This window comes from Aotus nancymaae, unplaced genomic scaffold, assembly GCF_030222135.1.
Source record: "Aotus nancymaae isolate 86718 unplaced genomic scaffold, 86718_ANA_hifiasm-v0.15.2.pri h1tg000046l, whole genome shotgun sequence".
Lineage (NCBI taxonomy): Eukaryota > Metazoa > Chordata > Mammalia > Primates > Aotidae > Aotus > Aotus nancymaae.
In genome coordinates, this window is record NW_026988460.1 from 9401384 (window position 1) to 9422235 (window position 20852).

Here is a 20852-nt window from a genome sequence, read left to right on the forward strand (position 1 = left end):
GCCCTAATTATAACGTTATAGTTAAAGAAGTTTAAGATCTTTCACAGTTTTTCCTTCTGTAATCCTTTTGCTAAACTGAATTTCAAGTGTCTAGTAACTTGTGATTTTTCTGGGAAAAGCCCATGGTCTTTCCCTGTTTATTCCACAGATAACACTCTATAACTTGCCTTTTTCACTAAACAAAAAAAATAGATATATGATACCATTTATATAACAGATATAATGCATACTATATATTATATATAATTTAAATATACATATACATAAATAAATCTAAATGTCTGGAAGTTAAATGTTGTCTGGCAGGTATGGAGAGAAGGGGGCCGTATAATCTTGAACTTTTTACTGAATACTTTCCTTTGCCATTATTTTCTGATACAATAATAATATATTTTATTGTAAAATAAGTAAAAAAAAATTAATTTAAAATGGCATGTGATGGCAAAAACTGAGTAATTCTTAGAAATATTATCAATATTGGAATCAAAACACATAAGACTATTAAACGTGTATTTAAGCAAGCTCCATACTATATCCAGAAAGTTGGATCTAACTGATTATCATGCAAATGAAGAAGGTAATCAGTTCAAAAATGACATATAAACTGATATTGCCTTCCTGTTCTTATTCCTTATTCATGGAAAATGAGGACAAGATATGAAGGGTTTAGGGATCTATGTCATTGGCCCAGGATTCGGCATTAATTTTTCTCATAAAAGCACAGGGGGACGATCAATCAATGTTGTCAGCTCTAATGCCATCATCGGAGCAGAAGATGAGCCAAAGGAAATTATAAGTTTCTTATAAATTTATCGTAAATATCTGGAAATCATATTTTGTATCTTATGGCTTGAATGCAATAGGTTTACTTTTAACAATTTGTACAATGAGAAGATTAAAATTTCTACCAACATATCCAAAGCACTGATATATTTATTAAACTATTTGTAACAAAAATACCTATACTTTTTTTGTAAATTTGAATAAAAATATCCCACTTAACCTCTGGGATGTGATTATGCATAAATATTATTTTCTTCATATGCCCCAAATCTCTCTCATCATAGTTGGTGTGCTTTGTTATATTCCACTTGGAAGTTTTGAATTGACAAGAGGAATGTTTCTAAAGCTTTTTGTATCACTATTTGGCCTTTAGCATTTTTCAACCAATGAATTATCTTTAACCAAAAAATTTGCCTCAGAAAATGGAAAAAAAAATGTAGTGACAAAAACAGAAGCAATGCAAAAAAAAAATGAACAGTTATAAAACAGTATAGAGATTAAAAAAATCAGAGGTGTAATATCCCAAACCATGAACTATTTGTCTTAATCATGCAGGCTTTTCATCTCTGAAAGAATCTATTAATGTCATATTTAGTGCTTAATGTTCACTAGCAGTTAATAATTATGATGACCATCCCAGTCACTATAAGATCCTTAAGTGCCTTTGGATGAGCGAAGAAAAATGAAATCATTTTCAAGTACCAATTTTTGAAATTCATGCTTTAAATACAACCTTAGAAATGGCCTTAGGTTAAGGCTAATGGTGTATAGCTTACTCAAATTTATAAGAGTATATTTCTGACAATGCTTCCATATAGAAAGTTTATAGCAGATAGTAGTTTCTTCATATTTACATCCTGATCTAATTTTTTGTCATTATGTTACTGTTGTAGGTATGAATAATTTCCAAGTCCTAGAGAAAAATGAGGGTTTTAGTTTTCTCTTATAACCTGGCTACCAGATGCTATGTGACAAGGACAGTCTTAGGATGAAATTATCCAGGCAAACAAATATTTCTTAACCTCAGATGTACACATGTGCTCATAAGTATGTTTACCCATATGCACAAGCACGCATGCACACACACACAAACACACACATCACAGAATTATACTCTGTATCCTGTCAGCTTGATGGGAGTCCCAGCTGTTAAACCTTTGAGGCATTGTGACAGAAATTTGCAAGAAAGCTTCACTAGAGGCAGATGAGATGATGTTCTAGCTGCAGGATTCAGCTACCTTTTCAACTGGAGTCATAGGAAAAGAAAAAAACACTCATTGCAAAAATGAATGAAATCCTAAGCCTGGAGTGCAATGAAATTGTCTGTAGGCTGTCGGGCTCCCTTGATTTTTTAATATCCTATTCACGCAAGGGTGCTCGTGTCTGAGCAAACATCTCCAGCTAATCTACAAGTATATAGAACACTGCTTGTTTTCTTTTTTTTTGTTTTGTCTTGTTTTGTTTTTGTTTTTTATGGAACATTCTGCTAACATCCACTATGGTGATTAAGCTATACTTATACACTTAGCAAACTTTACCAAGTAGAGATTCCTGAAGTATATATAGTACCCAGTGCTGCTACATTTGACTAGAGATTTAGAAGAGTTTTGATTAAGACCATTTGGATATTAACTGACTATACTTATGGGGTAGATTAAAATTCAGTAGCCTCTACATTATCACACAGCCTATGCTAAAGTATTTTAATGTAAATTTCAGAAAAGTTAATGATTTGTTTTTGTTGGCACTTGTAAGAACCACTAAAACCTATGAATATTGTTGGCCTTAAGTAGACACTGTTAAAATGAATGCGATCAAATGATATTCATTTAAAGTTCTATTAGCCTTTATGGAATTACTGTGACAAGCCCAGCAATGTTTAGTTCAGTGTTTTACTTTCAAATCCATATTTACTTTAATGAGTATTTCAGAAAGTTTAATTTCTGAGTTGTCTTTGGATGAATGAGAAAATAAAAGGAATTCAGAATTTTATAAACAGTCTACATTTATGCAGAGTATATTCTTTTGTGGACATATATATATGAAATTCATTCGTTCATTAATTCAGAAAGATTTATTATCAGTATTTCCTATATTCTAGGCAAGCACAAAAAGAATGAGTAGGATCTGACAATTGCCTCTGAAAATGTACAATCTCCTACAAATATGTGGACAAAGCAGGTGCAAAAACAAATTGTGAGCCCTTGTTTATTTTAGTTTTATAAGTAGCGTGCTCACTACTGATATCCACTTGAACAATTTGATTAACATAGAAAAGTGGAAAAGTAGATTAAACCCATTCAAAATTTAGGGAGGGAGATAGATAAAAATCTATATTATAGAACACATATACATTATAATAATATATAACAATGTCTACATTATCGAATATATATGTATATATATTCTATATATATATTATACATATTTATGTACATATATATGTGTATATATACACACACACATATATATGTATATTATATATATACACACACATATATATATATATAATAAAACAATAAACAGCATTATTACATGAGCTAAGACAGGAAGGAGGAGCATTTGTTTGCCTCTCTGGGCCTTGATTTGGCTCAGATAGAACTCTAGCTCCTTGCACTCTAGCACATAGCCATCTGCTTAGCCACCATGGCCCCATCCTTATGCAACGCACGACAGAAGCTTGCCCTGCTGGGACTGCTCCTCCAGAAGACTGCTGTTTTGGGCATTCATTTTCCTTTCATTATATATTTTTGGAGTTTGTTTGGATTGTTTTTGTTTAAAATCTCTTCCTCCTCAGGAGTCTGCCGGCCCCCTTCTTGCGGCCCTGGACAGTGCATGGTGAACTTGTACTGCTGTTGCTAAGGTACACTGCCAACCAGCAGGAAGCAATTCCTCACCAGGGTCTTCGTGTGGACCAGCTTTCTGTGGTCACACTGCATACAAGATCAATGATCCTTGTTTTGGAGAGGAAACACTCCCAGCCACAGGTGTTCCCATGTCCAGCCTCAGAGCACAATATTTCTTGTTACCTCCTTACACACAACTGTGTGAATGTGGCAGGGGCAAATCTTATTGTTGGCTGTGGGCATCCCAGCTCAGACTTCTGCTTCTTGTGTCAGGGCTTTCTCTTGCCCTTGTCTTAGGGTGCTTGTGCCAGTTGTCCAGAGAGATGCCCATTGCTCGGCACTGATTGGAAAGAGAAACTTAGGTATATATTTTTTTCCTTTTTCTTTCTCCCTCCCTCCCTTCCTTCTTTTCTTCCTCTCTTTCTCCCTCCCTCACTCTATCCCTCCTTCCCTCTATTCCTTCTTTCCTTCCTTCCTTCCTTCCTTTCTTGCTCTCTCTATGCCTTCCTTCCTTCCTCTCTTTCTTTTTCTTTCTTTCTTCTCTATCTTCCTTTCTTTGCTTTCTTTCTCTTTTTCTTTCCTCTGTTCCCTTCTCTCTTCCCTTCCCTTCCTTTCCTTTCCCCTTTCCACTTTCCCCTTTCCCCTTTCCTTTCCTTTTTTGAAATGGCCTCACTCTGTTGCCCAGGTGAGATTATAGCTCACTCTAGCCTGAAACTCTCGGGCTCAAGTGATCCTCCTACCTTGGCCTCCTGAGTAGCTGGGAGTATAGGCACATGCCCTATGCCCTCCTAATTAAAAAAAAAAAAATCTTTGTAGAGATGGGATCTCACCATGTTGCCCAAGCTGGTCTTGAACACCTGGCCTTAAGTGATCCTCCAGCATCAGCTTCTCAAAGTGCTAGGAATACAAGAATGAGGCACTGTACTTGGCTCTATTTTTATCTAATTAATTTTCTAATTTTAAATATAATTATAAGTTGGAATCAAACATTATATATATTATCCTTTAAAAAATTCCAAAGTGCTCGTTATGGTTAAGTTTTTATCATTAGTTTTCAGACTCAATGACAGCAGTTTATGTCATTGATCTATTAATAGAAAATAAAAGACCTTTTAACTTAGCTGGAAGTACCTCATTTCCTTTTTGAAAATTCCTGCCATGGTACTGACGAACATTGATATATATGTGAAATAAATAAAGAGGAGACAAATAGAGGGAACACTATTTAATAACAGGAGAAAAGTAGAGAAGGAGAAAAGAAAGTTTTAAAAATGAGTTTCATGGGCTGGGCACGGTGGCTAGCACTTTGGAAGGTCGAGGCAGGAGGACCATTTAAGGCCAGGAGTTTGAGAACAGCCTGGACAACATAGAGACTCATCGCTCTCTCTATATATTTTTTAATTAGCTGCATGTGGTGGTGGGTGGCTGAAGTCCCAGCTGCTAGAGGGGGCTGAGACAGGAGGCTCACTTGGGCCCAGGAGTTTAAGACTGAGTGATTGCACCACTGCCGTTATCAGTCTTCTGTGATTTTAGGTGTCCAAGGTGGGAGTGAGTGATGAAAATCTGAAAAAGAGTTAAGAGGATGCTCTCTTTAATTTACAAACATATTTCTTGAAGTTGATTTTTTGTTATAGCTTAGAAATCTGTCATATGTTATTATTATTTCCTCTCACATATTACAGTCTTTCTTTCTAAGATTTTATCTTTTATTACTGTTTAGATTCACAGCAAAATTAAGCAGAAGGTACAGAAATTTCTCTTATACTACTGGTTCTGCATATGCACAGCCTTCCCTGTATCAACACTCCCAGCAGTGTAGTACATTTGTTAGAACTCGTGAACCTATATTGACGAATCGATAACAACCCAAATCTATAGTTTACATTAGGATTTCTCTCGGTGTATACATTCTATGGGTTTTGACAAAGGTATAGTGACACATGTCCACCATTGTAGTATCATACAAAGTAGTTTCACTGCCGTAAAAATCATTCCCCCTCCTCTCTTAACGCCTGACAACCACTTATCTTTGTGCTTTCTCCGTAGTTTACCGTTTTCCAGAGTGTCATGTAGTTAGAATCATATAGTGCCTAGCCTTTTCAGATTGGCTTGTTCATATAACGTGCCTTTAAGTTTCCTTCACTTCTTTTCATAGCTGATAGCTCATTTCTTTTTAGCACTGATATTCCTTTGTCTGGACACAGTACAGTTTAATTATCCGTTTACCTACCAAAGAATATCTTGGTTGTTTTCAAGTTTTGGCAAATATTTAAAAAGCTGTTAACATCCATGTGTGACTATTTTATGGACATAAGTTTTCAGCTCCTTCAGATAAAAACTAAGGAGTGCAATGGCTGGATTATATATAAGAGTTTGTTTAGTTTGGGGGGAAACCTTCAAACTGTACTCCAAAGTGACTGTTTGAATAGTAATGCATATAGTATACCCATAATTTATTGACCACATGACTTTTTTTCCCTTCAGCATGCTATAGCATCAGTATCCGTCACAGTGAGGGTTTGCACTTTTCAGGTAGGGTCGTTCTTCCTTGGGCAAGACTGTGCTGAGCACTGCAGGTCTTCTAGGATCCATGGCTCCTGCCCACTAGATGCCAATAACACTCCCCAGTCATGTGACAACCCAAGCTGCTCCCACATAATCCAAATATCACCTGGAGGAGAAATACCACCCTGGTTGGGATCCAAAAGGCTGGAGGAAGACAAACAGGTCTTACTCTCTTATGAACTGGCCATGTGGGATGCTCTAGGAATGAAGCTGGTGGAATGTTTTTAGTGACTGAAAGTCCTTAAGAGAAGTGGTTACCAGGATTACATATGAAAAAGTTTGCTTAGCTGTACACTTACAGTTTGTGCATTTTAGTACATCTGTGATTGATTTCTATTTAATTTGAAAAATTGTCCCTACATGAATTTTACAGGTATACAAGATGTTTTCTGAGAAATAACTCAGAAAATAACTTAATGTTGAGATTGTTCTCCATCCCTGTAGCCAAATGACTGTGAATTTCTGTAATTTTCTTTCTTAGTCTCCACTATGAAACAATTTGAATTAGATGTCATTACAGTGTACTATATTTTAAGAATCTTAGATGTATAGGTAGGAAAACAAAAACATATATATACATATATGTTTATATATAACCTATATATTTATATAGGTTATATTCAATTATATTTCAGTTAGAGTTGAACCACAGTAATTTGGTATTTAAATAAATGATATTATTAATGATATTAGTTTATCTCACATGGTTATTAACTAAAGCTGACATTTTCCCAATAAAATCAATTTGCTTATAATAGCATCGACATTTCTTTGATCTACTGTGTACAAAATATGCCAACTCTGCAGGGATGATGGGTTAACACTCTAAGCAATTCTTTTGTCTTGTCACTGCAGTATTATGAGACATGAAAGGTGTTTGAATGGATATAGCTATAATGTACAGTGTTTCCTTTGTTTTCAGTGTAAAAAGCCATTAACAGTTATTTCAGGATTAATGTGTTTATGACACTTGTAAATTGATTTATGGTATTAGCCAGGCAGGTGATTGAACAAAAGCCTTTTAATTTTTTTGTGTGTGTTTATCCTTACCAGTTTCAAGATGTTGAGTGATTCAGATCACACTTCAGGCTTATGGAAATGTGCTGGACCTCCTCCTCATAAGACCTGATTCCGAACCAGGGGAATAGTTTAACCTAGCCTGATAATCACATAAAAGGAGTTTCATAAAGGGAAACTTGAGGTCAGAGAGAAGTGAAGGTGACATCCACTCCATGATGAAAATGTCAAATGGCTTTATATAAGACATCTTGCTTGATGCAGCTCAGTGATTCTTAAACCCTTTATCATGGAGAGAAAAGAAAATTTAAACATTTCCGAGTTATAGCACTGTCTCAGACTATTATACAAATACATTGAGTTATTTTTAAAACTCTAATTTGGATGCCAGTGTCATAAAATATCTCTTCCTGCTGGCTATAATAAAATTTGTTGATCTATTTCAAGCTTCCTGAGTAGAAAAATGTTGTTTAATGATTTTGCAGGCATGAAGTTAATTTCAGTCTCTGGAATTCATGGTAGCCGAAACAACTTAATGCTGTTTCTCAGGGAAGAGGACTGTCAACATAGCATTTTTCTTTTTTTTTTTTTTTTTTGGCTGTATACGTTCCATGTTGTCGATGAAAATGGCAGATGGACTGTCACTGACATTTCTGCTTTGTGTAGTTGCTGCCATAGAAATGAAAAAGTTTTTTAAATGGTGATTGTAAGAGTCGCCTTTTGTTCTTTGAATTTGCCTTTTTACATTTTCTTTTTTGGAAATTTGACCTGAAACTGTTCGTGAATAATTACTGAGAAAAAAATGTCAAGGATTTTTAAAAATCACTAAAATAAAATGTGCTATATCAAACCAGCTGCCTTTCTAAGCTGTTTTTTGTCCATTTATCACACTAGTCAGATTCTATTTTCCTCTAAAAAGATAAAGTAGAAAACTCTTTTTTTAATTCCAGTATATAAATTTGAATAGTATTATTTGCAAAAAGGAAAATCGAAGCATTTACTATTCATTAGAGCCATTAGAGAACCATAGTGCCAAAGGTTTTGTGTAAACATGACACCATTACTGTTAGGTGAAAAAAAACAAGTGATCATTAGGGAATGATTATTATTCAGAATGCATTGACAATAGCCTTGAATCTTTAAAGTAATTTTAAAATAATTTGTTTTAGTGTTCAATTTATGATGGTGAAATGATCTATTACTGTCCAAAGTGAGAATTTAGTCTTAACCATTTTTATGCATTGCTGCCTTTCTATACTTTATTAATGGAATGTAAACAGTCTCCAATGGAAACATAATGCAAAGTTGATGAATTAAGGATCAAAGCATAAAAGAAAAATGTAGAGGCAATGTGTATACTAACAGCTACCAAGATTTAAATAATTATGTACCATAAAATGGGCTTGTATTTCCTTTAGGTGGGCTCTAACTTTCCAAACTCTTAAACCAAGAAAGAAAAAGCATTGAGTTACATTAGTTGCTTATACTAAATATACAGAACATACATAGTGATGTTTAAAGAAACCCCACGTTATCTCATCTTGTTCCAACAGAAGAGGTGCAGACAATATGGTAGCTTTAAGAAAGTCTTTTTTCTGTTTGTTTTTTATTTTTGTTTTAGATGTATGCCAGTAGGCATTCTCAAGACTTTGTCTACCTTTTGCTAAACAACCTCCTTACTGCTTTTGAAATATTTTAAGCTAATTTCTGATTTCCAAAAACTGAATAAACATTAAAAATGTTTCTATTAGGGAAATGTTAAAATGCACCCCCAAATAGAAAGATTAGCATAACCTCCCCCCATTCTCTCTCTCTCTCTCTCCATATATATATATATATATATATATATATATATACACACACACATATATACACACACACACACACATATACACACATATATCTATATCTCAGCTTCAGCAATATTCATTATTGCACCGATTTGTTTATTCTCTCTCTTCTACCTAAATTAGCTATTTCTACCTTGAAAACCATCCCAAAACACTGATTCAATAAAGGAAACATTTATTATTGTTTCTAAGTCTACTGTTTCTTTGGGAGATTCTGCTGAACTTAGCCAGTCTTGACTGAGGCTGACCAACTGGTTCTAGCATCGTGTTCTGCTGACAGTTTATCTAGGGCAGTCTCATCTAGGATGGCTGCCTATTTTACATTTAATGGCTGGCTGGCTGTTGGCCAAGATGATGGGGATGATGGGCAAAGTGTCTCTTATCTTCCAACAGGGTAGTCCAGCCTTGTTCTTCTAATAGCTGTGCAGAGTTTTCAGAGACAGAGAGAAAGAATAAAAGGGTGCAAGGCTTCTTGAGGCCTAGACCAGAACTCATTCTAGGGTTAAAACCTGCCAGATTCAAGAAGTGAGGAAATAGCTTCTTGGGAGGAGCTGTAAAGTCATATTACATAGTGTACGACTACAAGGATGGGAAGAGAATCAAAGAAGTTTTTGCAATCAGTCTACCACAATCTCCCACTTTGGGGAGATTATTTTAAATTAATTAATATCATGTCACCACTACATACTTTAGAGAATATGCCTTTATTTTCTAAGTTGTTATGACTTTGTAAAACTAATAGAATCCATGCAAGTTAACCGTGATCCTCGGATCATAATATTATTAGTAGAGACTATATCTTTATTACCACTATCAACACAATGATCATTGTCACTAGTATTAGCAAGTTTTATTTTCCTGTGCTAATGATACATTACCTCACTTAAATCTCATAAGTGTGCCATATAGCAGCAACTATTACACCAGTTTGTAGAGATGACTGAGAAGGTTGGGTAAACTGCCCAAGGCCACCTAGTAATGGTGGCTTTGAACCCTGGTTATACTAACTTTCTGATGGTCTATCACTACACATTGCTTTGTCATGTGACCAGTCGGCAGGTTGCAGTAGCTTTGCACTTAACATGGGAGGCCAAGTAGAATGGATAAAGACTTAGTCATCTCTCTTTTCCATTTCTCAAGAAAGACTATGAATTTAAATTAAGTGAGCAAGTTGTTTCTAGATTTGCCACCATGAAGCACTCTTAAAAACATCAGAGGGATCTATGTGGTCACACTGTAATACTCATGATGTATATATGTTAGAGGCTTTTGTTTTGAAGAGGCAAAGAACTTTATTTTCTTTTTGTTGTGTTGGAAGTAGCCCTGGGAGGTATGCATGCCTGTCCATGTTAAACTAATATCTTAAAATCAGTATATTCTTAATTCTTATCCCAATAGTCACATTGGAGAAGCATAGGGAGTCAGGAAGTTTCGATTGTATTGAAGCAACTTCATTGTCTGGGGTAAATACCTGGAGTTCATTATCTCATGCCAAGAAGATTTAGAACATGGGCACACACGAGGAGTTTAGGAGTGGAGGTTTAATAGGCAAAAGAAAGAGAAAGGAAAACAGCTATCTTTCTAGTGAGAGAGAGTTCTTCCCAGAGGAAAAGATTGGCCTGCTGCAGATGCACCGTATTTTACAGGCAGGCTTGAGGAGGTGGTGTCTGATTTATGTAGGGCCCACAGATTGATTTGATCATGTGTAATGTTTACACAGCGCACAGAAAAGGCTGGCAACCCTACCTTAATCTTATTATCTGAGTAGGTTTTCCAGTTGACTGGTGCCATCTTCTCTGGTACTTACTGTACGTAGTGGCTGGCAAAGGGAAGGGAAGATAGAGCCCCATTTTTTAACATGATTGGAAGAACTGCCAGGGTCTATATCGACAACTTGATTTTACAGGCTGCTTTTTGTGAGAAAATGATTTGGGTGCTGCTTTTCATTGAAAAGGAAAACCTTACCAAGGACTCTAGTACTCTCACTATCTGCCTAAGTCATTTCTTCTTAACTCCTATATCAGTATGATGCAACACTAAGAGATCTATTAAGCTGGTGCAAGTTATTGTGGCTTTTGATGGCAAAAGCAATAATTTTTTCACCAACCTAAAATTTTCTTTTGAAATGGTTAGCAGGGATTATTTTTTTCCTAAGGATGAGCTAAGATAGTAGGAAGATTTAACTCAGTTTATCAAGATTCATAAAATTTACTTGATTTCTTTGTGGATCTGAATTGATATTGTTAATATAAGCAATCAGACATCAGTTTCATGTGACTAAACTTCAAAAATATTGTAGTAAGAGTATTAATGGAATGCTTATAACACAAAGAAATGATAAATGCTCCAGGTGATATATATGCCAATTACCCAGATGTAATTATTACACATTGTATGCCTGTATCAAAATATCTCATGTACCCTATTGATACTGTGTACTTATAAAAAGTAAAAATTAAAAAAAAAAAAGTTCTTGTCTTAGGGCCAGCTCTGTCCTGAGTTTCAACAATTACTATTATCTCTGAGGTCTGGCATGAGGCATTAAATGCTATTCTTTCAAGAAAAAAAGATAAATAGGAATATAATTTTATTGCTATTTTACTGCTGCAAAATGGAATTCCTAAACAACATACCCTTTATGAATTCTGACAATGAAGTTAAAACTGACTTTCCCTTTTCAATCTGTAAGCTATTTCAGAGCTTTCATCATCAGCTAATGGTGTCTTGCTTGCAGAGTGTCAACACATTTAAACCTCTAATAATTTTTATGTTATAGCCTGTGAACATGCAAATTTCAGGTAAATTGAAGCTAATTCCTACAAGAGGTAAGGTCATATGTAGAATTAGTCATTATTCATACTCTAGAAAATAATGATATCATCAATATTTGTTATATCTCAATATATAGTCTTATTTTAAGGCAGGGGTTCACAGTGGCATCCTTTTATGGGAGAGAATTTCTTGGGTCAAGACCATGCACTTAAGACTATTAAAATTCAAAAAATCAGATCACCATCACTGAATAATTAGTATCTAGAAGCTACTTTACTATAATTAGAGACCATTGAACTTGCTGCCTTAAATCAGGAGATTGATAGGAATTGAGACTGTTCTCACTTATTTGGCTACCTAGTTATTCTTGTTCCCTATTTCAGGGTGAGATGATATAAAATATTAATCTGGAAATACGATCTCCTAGTAGCATTATACTTTTGAAAGTCTTGATACTTACAAACAAAAAACAACTCATTAAACTCATGTATTAGATACCCTTAAAGCAATGAGTGTTGAATATTAATGGAACTGAATATTAAACAATAACTACATTTCAAGTAAAGACTGATATATAATAAACAGTGACTTTAGATGACTATTACCAGACTGTTTCAGAAAAAAAAACAGGAAAAAGAAAATTCAAAAAACAGGGCATTGATAGTTTCCTCAACATTTTCATATTAATAATAGCTACATGATTTAATGTCTCCCAACTTTGTACAAAAGTGTTCTGCTTTTTATAATGAAACCATTTTTCCATGTTTTACTTTGTTGATTAGGATAATGCTTTTCATCAGAAAAGTAGTGTCAATTAACATAGTGACACATTTGAAAATATGTGTTAAATGTACCAGTATGAGTTAAATTACCAGTGTAAGTTATTTGTCATTAGAAAATATTCTGAAGCACACAAGGATAATTTTTTCCAATTCCCATTTTATAGATGGGTCAGTTGAGGTCAGGCAGAGTAGAGAAATGACATTACTCTAATTCAGGACAAAGATTCACAACATTTTTGGAGGGTGAAGGGTAGTATTTTCTATTATGATTAAATTTTTTTCTCAAAGTCAAACATAAATGGGATTGCTGTCTCTTAAGAGTCCTAAAATTATAAAATAAAACAGCAGCCATTAGTTACTACTTTAAATTTTACCAATCTGTACATATATACAAAAATTCAGGACCATAATCTCTTGTGAACAAAAAGAGTAATTGATTTTTAGAAAACAAAAGAAAATTACACACCTGAAAGGCTAATTATCTCATTTTAGAGCAAATTGTTATATTATTGCTTTCAAGAAACATGATAGACAATGTATAAACAATGTTTAGACATCTATTATCATAATGTTTCAGAAAAAAATAAAATTGTAAAAGAAAGTAAAAGAAAATTAAAACCTTAATTCTTATTCTATTTCTGTAAACTTTTGAATGAATAAATATTCTGTTTAAATGAGAAGCCACTTATGCCTTTGTCTTCTGCTTGAGCCAAACTCACATTTGTAAATTTCAGTTAAAATGGCTGATCTTTATTTGTTCTTTATTTTTTCTTTCCTCTATCTTGCTGGAACTATCCATCTTATATTAGTGCGAAAACTTTGAAGATGCAAAGTTATTTCACCAGAAAAATCGATGTATATTTGTGATCCTTAATAATGACTCAAATGGGAGTAGATATCTAATATAAAGAATAGTGTAAAAAAAAAAACACCTTTTAAATAAAATTAACTAAATAAAGTTATTCTCTTAGTCATTAACACTCATTAGTCATATACACCATGAAATATTACACAGCCATAAAAAGAACAAAATTGTGTCCTTTGCAGCAACATAGATATACCTGGAGAACATTATTCTAAGCAAATTAACACAGAACCAGAAAACCAAATACTGGATGTTCTCATTTTGAAGTGGAAGCTAAACATTGAATACATATGGACATAAAAATGGGAATAATAGACACTGGGACTAATAGATGGGGGGGATTGAGAAGGAGTGAGGATTGAAAAACTACCTATCAGGTGTTATGCTCATTACCTGAGTGATGAAATCATGTATACACCAAGCCTCAGTGGCACTCAATTTACCTATGTAACAAACCTGCATAGGTCTCTCCTGAAACTAAAATAACAACTAAAAATAAAAAAGAAAAACCACTCATATGTGTAATATCATACCTTCCAAGTTAAACTTCCTCTGACTTACAAATATGATTTATTGGAATAGTTTATGGTTTTCAATAGAGTATATATTCACTGTCCTTTATTTCACATACAAAGAGGAAAAACTAATTTTATTCATGTGAAGTTATTAGAGAACAGCTTTAAAAAGAAGAAACAAAGTTCCAAACCAAAAGAAAAGTGTATTTAATTTCTGTTATGTTGACATTTTAGAGTTTATGAACTAATACCTTATTCTGTTTGTTTTTTTAGTTTACAGGTTAACTAAACTCTCAGCTTTAAACCAAAAGTAAGAGGAGACATTAAGATTTTCATTCTTTCTGGGCTGTCTCCTTCCTGAAGAGCAATGGAAACACTTTTACCTAGAAGAGGAGTAATCATATCTCTAATTTTCTTCCTGTTAAAATTCTCAACAGCAATTGAAATACCACCCTCAGGTAAAGTGATAGAATTCAATGCTTATTAATAGAATTTTATATTTGCATTTTGACTTTTAAGTAGAATACTTATGGATTGAGGATGACTTTTCTACCATATTTCTATATATTCTCCAGCAATCTGTCATCACAGTTTATATCTATTTTTTTTTCATTTTGTGGGTGGCTGATACATGACTGCTGTATTTATTTTGAAGCCCAAGCTTTTAGTTCCTTATACAAACTTAGGACATAACAAGAAATATAACCTATAGATAAGGTAGTATTTTTCCATATGTCTAGGATTATCTGCAATATTACCAACAACTTCACTTTTATATACTTAAAAAAAGTTAATTTTATATACTTATAAAAAGTTAATCAAGATTCAGAAATTACTGGCATTCAACCAATTATGACAAAAAGGAATTTGATAAACTTTGTATTATTTTTCAAAATGATTATATTTAAGAATGAAAACAATGAATTATCAAAATAATAAGCCATTTTACAAGTAAAAGTATAAGATGATATCAGCTCTCAAATCTAGAGCATTATATAGCATGAATTCATATTAAGAGGTTAGACAGTAGTATCATGGAAATATATAAATATATATTTTAACACATGTTGGTAAAATGTATGCAGATTTTTAACCATTATAAATCAGTTTGAACAAGTCATGGTAATAAATAGCTTTAAAAAAAAAAAAAGTACATAAGCATCAGCAGGACATGGTGACACATGCCTGTAGTCCCAGCTACTTAGGAGTCTGAGGCAGCAGGATTGCCTGAACCCAGGAGTTCAAGACTACAGTGTTCAATTATCACACCTGTGAATAGACATTGCATGCCAACCTGGGCAATATAGTGAGGCTTTGTTTCTAAAACAAATCAAAACTAAAAAAATCTGCAAATAGAATTTATATAATAGTATATTAAGTCTGTCATGTGGGGATCTTGTAAGTTTTTCTTGTATTACATGCATATGGGATCTAAAAGACTCTTGAGAGGTTAGTAAGACATTTTTATCCATATAGTTCAGGAATACTCTCTATCGTCTTTTCTGTATATAATTTGGATAGTTATTATATTAGAGGTATTGGTTATTAAAATCTTAGCATTTCAGATGATATTTGTGGATCTTCTGAATTCTAAAGAAACCTCATAAAATTTAATAAATGTTAGAAAAATGTTGACACTGAACTATAACTTTGCTTTTGAAGTACTCAGAAAGACTGAATGTGAATAGAAATGGACATACCTCTCTGACTATATATAATGTATTTAAAAACTATTCTAAGGGCCACCTTCAATTACTTGATGTAGCTATTTTATATTATACACTTTGGAAAGCACCGCAATTGTAGTTCCATCCCCCAGGTAGAAAATCCCTTCTCTATTGTTCCTCACAGATAAGTAAGCTCTGTTTTGATATTTCCATTTAAGAAATTCTACTTACCTGACCTACAAATATATAGACTTAGAGCTTGCTTTACATTTGGCTGAAATCTTTCAGCCTACACAATATATTACATTTTATCACTGACCAGTCTTTTTGTAGAAATTCTGGTCAGGAGGCTAAAATACCTTCATCTTTAGTGAATTCTTTTGGTTTGAGTATGCAGTAGCAAGTTAAGAGCAAGCTTCTTGGTGATCCCATGGGAAAAGGTTAATAATTTCACATTGTCTCCCCAATAGCAACATAGATGCCACTAAGATTCCTGATTCAGACTCCTGACCATAATCTCAGGCATACACATTTATTCTTCATCATTTCTCACTTTGTCAGTGGTGAAGGATGTGAAATTTTGTATGAACTCCTGGCACACAATTTTATTCTGGTTGTCTCAGTTACTTACGCATTTTCATGCTGTAATGTCCTTAGACAACAATTGTTATAAAATATTAATGACATGTTTTCAGAACATCTGAATATTATTCACTTATTTCTGGGCTCTAGAGCACTCACAAGGAAATGCAACTAAGGCAGGTATCCAATTTGAATGTCAAGGAGTTTGGCATCGCTGTAATTGGCTTAATTATAGAGAAAAGGATTTATAACGTAGAATATATATTCTTATAAACACCCAAAGGTTATTAGCTCCATTCCCCAAATAATTAGTTATTGCTGAGCCTTTACAACCTTAGCATATTTAGAAAAGAATAATGTTCTAATAAACACGTTGTTCGCAAGTTATTAGCTGATATCTAAGGGACCGTGGCCATTGTGTATCATCCCTCACCATTTATAACTGCAATAAAATTTAAATCACATGAATTTGCAATAAGCTCAAGTCCTGCTCTACACAGAAATAATAGTAATCAGAAACAAAGTAAATGTGAATGAAAATACAGATATTTTGCTTGTTGATTTATGAATATCTAGTTGATAAACACTGAACTTGAACTAATATCGGTAAGTTAGTAAAACTCATCAGATTTACAGGCAAGAGTGAAAAATTTTTAAAAATAGAAAAAAATTTTCGAATTTGGAAAGGCATTTTGTTTTTATTCTAGGCTGGCTGTCAGTGCTCAAAATGTGGTTTGCACAATTCCTGGGGTCCCAGAGATACATCCAGATGATCTGTGAGATCAAACTGTTTTAATAATAAACTTAAGATGCCATTTTTTCATTTTCACTGTATTATCATTGGCTCTGATGATACAAAATTAATGGGGACTGGGCGTGGTGGCTCATGCCTATAATTACGGTGCTTTGGAGGCTTGAGGTCAGGAGTTCAAGACCAGCTTGGGCAATGTAATGAGACAGCATCTCTAAAATAAAAAATAAAAATTAGCTGGGTGTGGTGGCTCACACCTGTAGTCTCAGCTACTTGGGAGGCTGAGGCAGTAGGATCATTTGAGTCCCAGAGGTTGAGGCTACAGTGAGCCATGATCATGCCACTACATTCCAGCCTGGCATTAGCATCACACTCTGGTAGTCATGATACTTAATGTCCAAATACTCAAAGTTAAAAATTCTCGAAGCAAAGCAAAACAAAAACAGTTTTGCTTAAGATTATAATTGTTGAAGCACTTAAAATTTATGAATGCTATTAATTCTCTACTCTGGAATACATACATTCTAATATTGTAATGAACTGGGAAGTAGATATAAAATAATTTTGCTATGTATCAAAGTATTATCATGACCTCTATTTCTTGATTGCATCATTGCTTGAGTCCCTAGCTGGACATCATCTTTATTTTAAAGTTATGACTGACAAATTATGGTTGCTCAGATATAGGTCAGATATTTTGAAAGTGAACCAAGTGAACCCATTCACTTGAAGATAAACAACTGACCATATATATTGTCATTGATAGAATGTGAGTGCAAGAAAAATTAGAATTGTGGAGGACATATATTGTCCACTGTAAGCTTGAGAGCTTCCTGACATTTAGTACTGCTGATTAGATGGGTGACAATACTGAGGAGGGTCAATTTTTGATATTCTGTAATGAAGTGCCTCAATATTTGGAAGACACAAAACAGTAAACCAATATTTTTTCCAAATGAAAACTGCACAATGTTACAGAATCATTTGTGAGTTAAAAAAAGTAAATGGCTTAATGTTACAGAATAATGAAAAGTTGATTGATAGATTTTAGATTCCATATTGCAATGAACATTTAAAAAACTACCACCTGTTGAGTTTCACTGTTCTATCTAAAAAGAATATCAGAAAGGACTATAAAATTTCCCATCATTTTTTAACTGCATTATCTGTGTAAGGCTGAATTTTCTTTATATCTTTGAACAAATCAATATTGCAACAGATGGAATGCAAAAGCAGATATAAGAATCCATCTGTCTTCTCAAGAAATTACAGAGAGCTGGGCACGATGGTGTTCGCCTGCAGTTCTATCTACTCAGAAGGCTGAGGTGGGAGGATTACTTAAGCTTGGGATTTCTAGGCTGCAGTGAGCAATGATCCTGCCACTGCACTCCAGCCTAGACGAGAGAGCAAGACCCCAACTCAAATAATTAAGAAAAAAAAAGAAGGCCGGGCGTGGTGGCTCAAGCCTGTAATCCCAGCACTTTGGGAGGCCGAGGCGGGTGGATCACGAGGTCAAGAGATCGAGACCATCCTGGTCAACATGGTGAAACCCCGTCTCTACTAATACAAAAAATTAGCTGGGCATGGTGGCGCGTGCCTGTAATCCCAGCTACTCAGGAGGCTGAGGCAGGAGAATTGCCTGAACCCAGGAGGCAGAGGTTGCGGTGAGCCGAGATCGCGCCATTGCACTCCAGCCTGGGTAACGAGCGAAACTCCGTCTCAAAAAAAAAAAAAAAAAGAAAGAAAAAAAAAGAAAAGAAATTACAGAGATTTGAAATAACATAAAATAATGCCACTCTTCTCATTATATTTAATGGTTTTCATAAAATATGTATTTTATTTTAACATAGAATTATTTTAAATAAATTCATAATATTTTGAAAGACTTTTTCAGTTTTTATTCCTATTATAGTAAATATTGTTAGCTATAGTCCACATGAACAAAATCTCCTTGAGATGTCTTGTAATTTGTAAGAACGCAAAGGAGTCCTGAGACCAACAAATTTGAGAACAATTTAGGCTGAATCCTTAATATTACCAATGAGAAAGCAGAGAGTGGTTCAGGGCCTCATCCAATGTCACAGGTTTTAAAGTCCCATTTGAGACTCTACTGTAGAATAGTACTTATGTAAGTTAGGCTCTGTGTCTGTCTCCAAATTGCTTTTCTCATACTTTATTTGCCAAACTTAGGTCCCTGCTGCTGAACAGTTCGCATTTCCTTATGAACCAACCCTGTCCTTTTATTAGAGATTCTAAGAACTGTACTAAAACTTGGATGTCTCCTTTTGAAAAATATTGGGTGCTCATCAGCAGTAGATCTTTACACACATCATGATCTGTGTTTTATTCCAAAACTTAATCAAAATTGTATTTCCAGCATTAGTAAATCTATTTTACAGTTGCAATTCTCAGAAATGTAATCTCGCTGCTCTACTAGGTGAGAGGGAAAGTCACTTCATACTTTTCTTTTTTTTTTTAACTTTTGTGAAAGAGTCTCTGTCACCCAGACTCAAGTACAGTGGCTCAATCACAGCTCACAACAGCCTCAACCTCCTGGGTTCAAAATTAGTTCAGCTAATTTTTAAACTTTTTGTAAACACAAGAGTCTCCCTGTGTTACCCAGATTGCTCTTGAACTCCTGGACCTAAGCGATCCTCCCACCTCAGTCTTCCAAAATGTTGGGATTACAGGTGTGAAGCACCAAGTGTGACCCACTCCCTACTTTTTAAAATTGTATTTGTCATGTGGTTTTGATTTGCATTTCTCTAATGACCAGTGACGATGAGCATTTTTTCATATGTTTGTTGGCTGCATGGGGGCTAGAGGAGGCATAGCAGGGGGTGCAGGGATTGGGGAAGGATAACATTAGGAGAAATACCTAATGTAGATGACAGGGGAATGGATGCAGCAACCCACCACGGCACATGTATACCTATGTAACAAACCTGCACGATCTGCACATGATCTTAAAATATAGTTTAAAAATTGTTAAAATTTAGTTTAAAAATTGTTAAAATTGTATTTAATTTAAAAATTGTTAAAATTGTATTTGTCTCATAGATTATTTAACTTATCAAACACTAACAGAATTTGTCACAAGATGAGAGGATATTTGAATATGAAGAATCCATTAACGCTCCAACCTAGCAATAGAATAAGACCCTGCCTTTAAAAAAAAAAAAAAAAAAATCTATTAAAAACAAAAGGACACATTATGCATTAGCCATTATTTTATAATAATGGTTATAAGTCAATTGAATTCTCTAAGGAAATGAAACAAAACAATGCAAACTCCCAATAGATAAGTGTGAGAAAGTTATAAAATGAAAACTTATAAATAAAAGATAAACACTAAACAAGCCCATGAAAGAACATTTATTAACAAAAAAAGGAAAATTAAAATAAAGAGAATAGAGAGTTTATATTTTCCTTTGTAATAAATTATAAACTATTTTTATTATTTTAAAATGCTAGCATTCAGTGGTGGCAAAAATATGGAGAACCACTCTATTTTTGTTATTTGTGTATATATTCTGTGGTGAAATAATATTTACATTTACCTAGAATCATTACCATTTGTGTCCATGCCTGAAAACTTATCGTAAATCATTAATTCAATAAAGGAAAAATCTATTTACTCAAAATGCCTATTGAAATACGCTACCTGGAAAGAAAAAAAAATGGATAATAATTTAATATCCAATAATAGAATTATTAAATATTATAGCATGCCAGTGAGAAGAAATAATATAAAAGTGATAAATTATTATAATGTGTTTATAGAAACATGGAAGACTAAAAAAAGAACTTTCAAAGTGACTGAACTAAGTAAAAATGCATATGCATGCTAACATCGA

At 33.9% G+C, this 20852-nt stretch overlaps 1 protein-coding gene across 9 annotated transcripts in view; it reads left to right on the plus strand.

The window, feature by feature from the left end:
* The window catches only part of LOC105734295 (neural cell adhesion molecule L1-like protein), a 204659-nt gene that overhangs the window by 99846 nt on the left and 83961 nt on the right, over window positions 1–20852 (plus strand). For all 9 annotated transcript variants that reach the window (XM_064361927.1, XM_064361918.1, XM_064361922.1 and 6 more), the window contains one exon: window positions 14269–14453. In XM_064361927.1, coding sequence (XP_064217997.1) covers window positions 14363–14453 — 91 coding nt within the window. In that variant the 5' untranslated portion in view covers window positions 14269–14362. The remainder of the gene's footprint in view (window positions 1–14268; window positions 14454–20852) is intronic.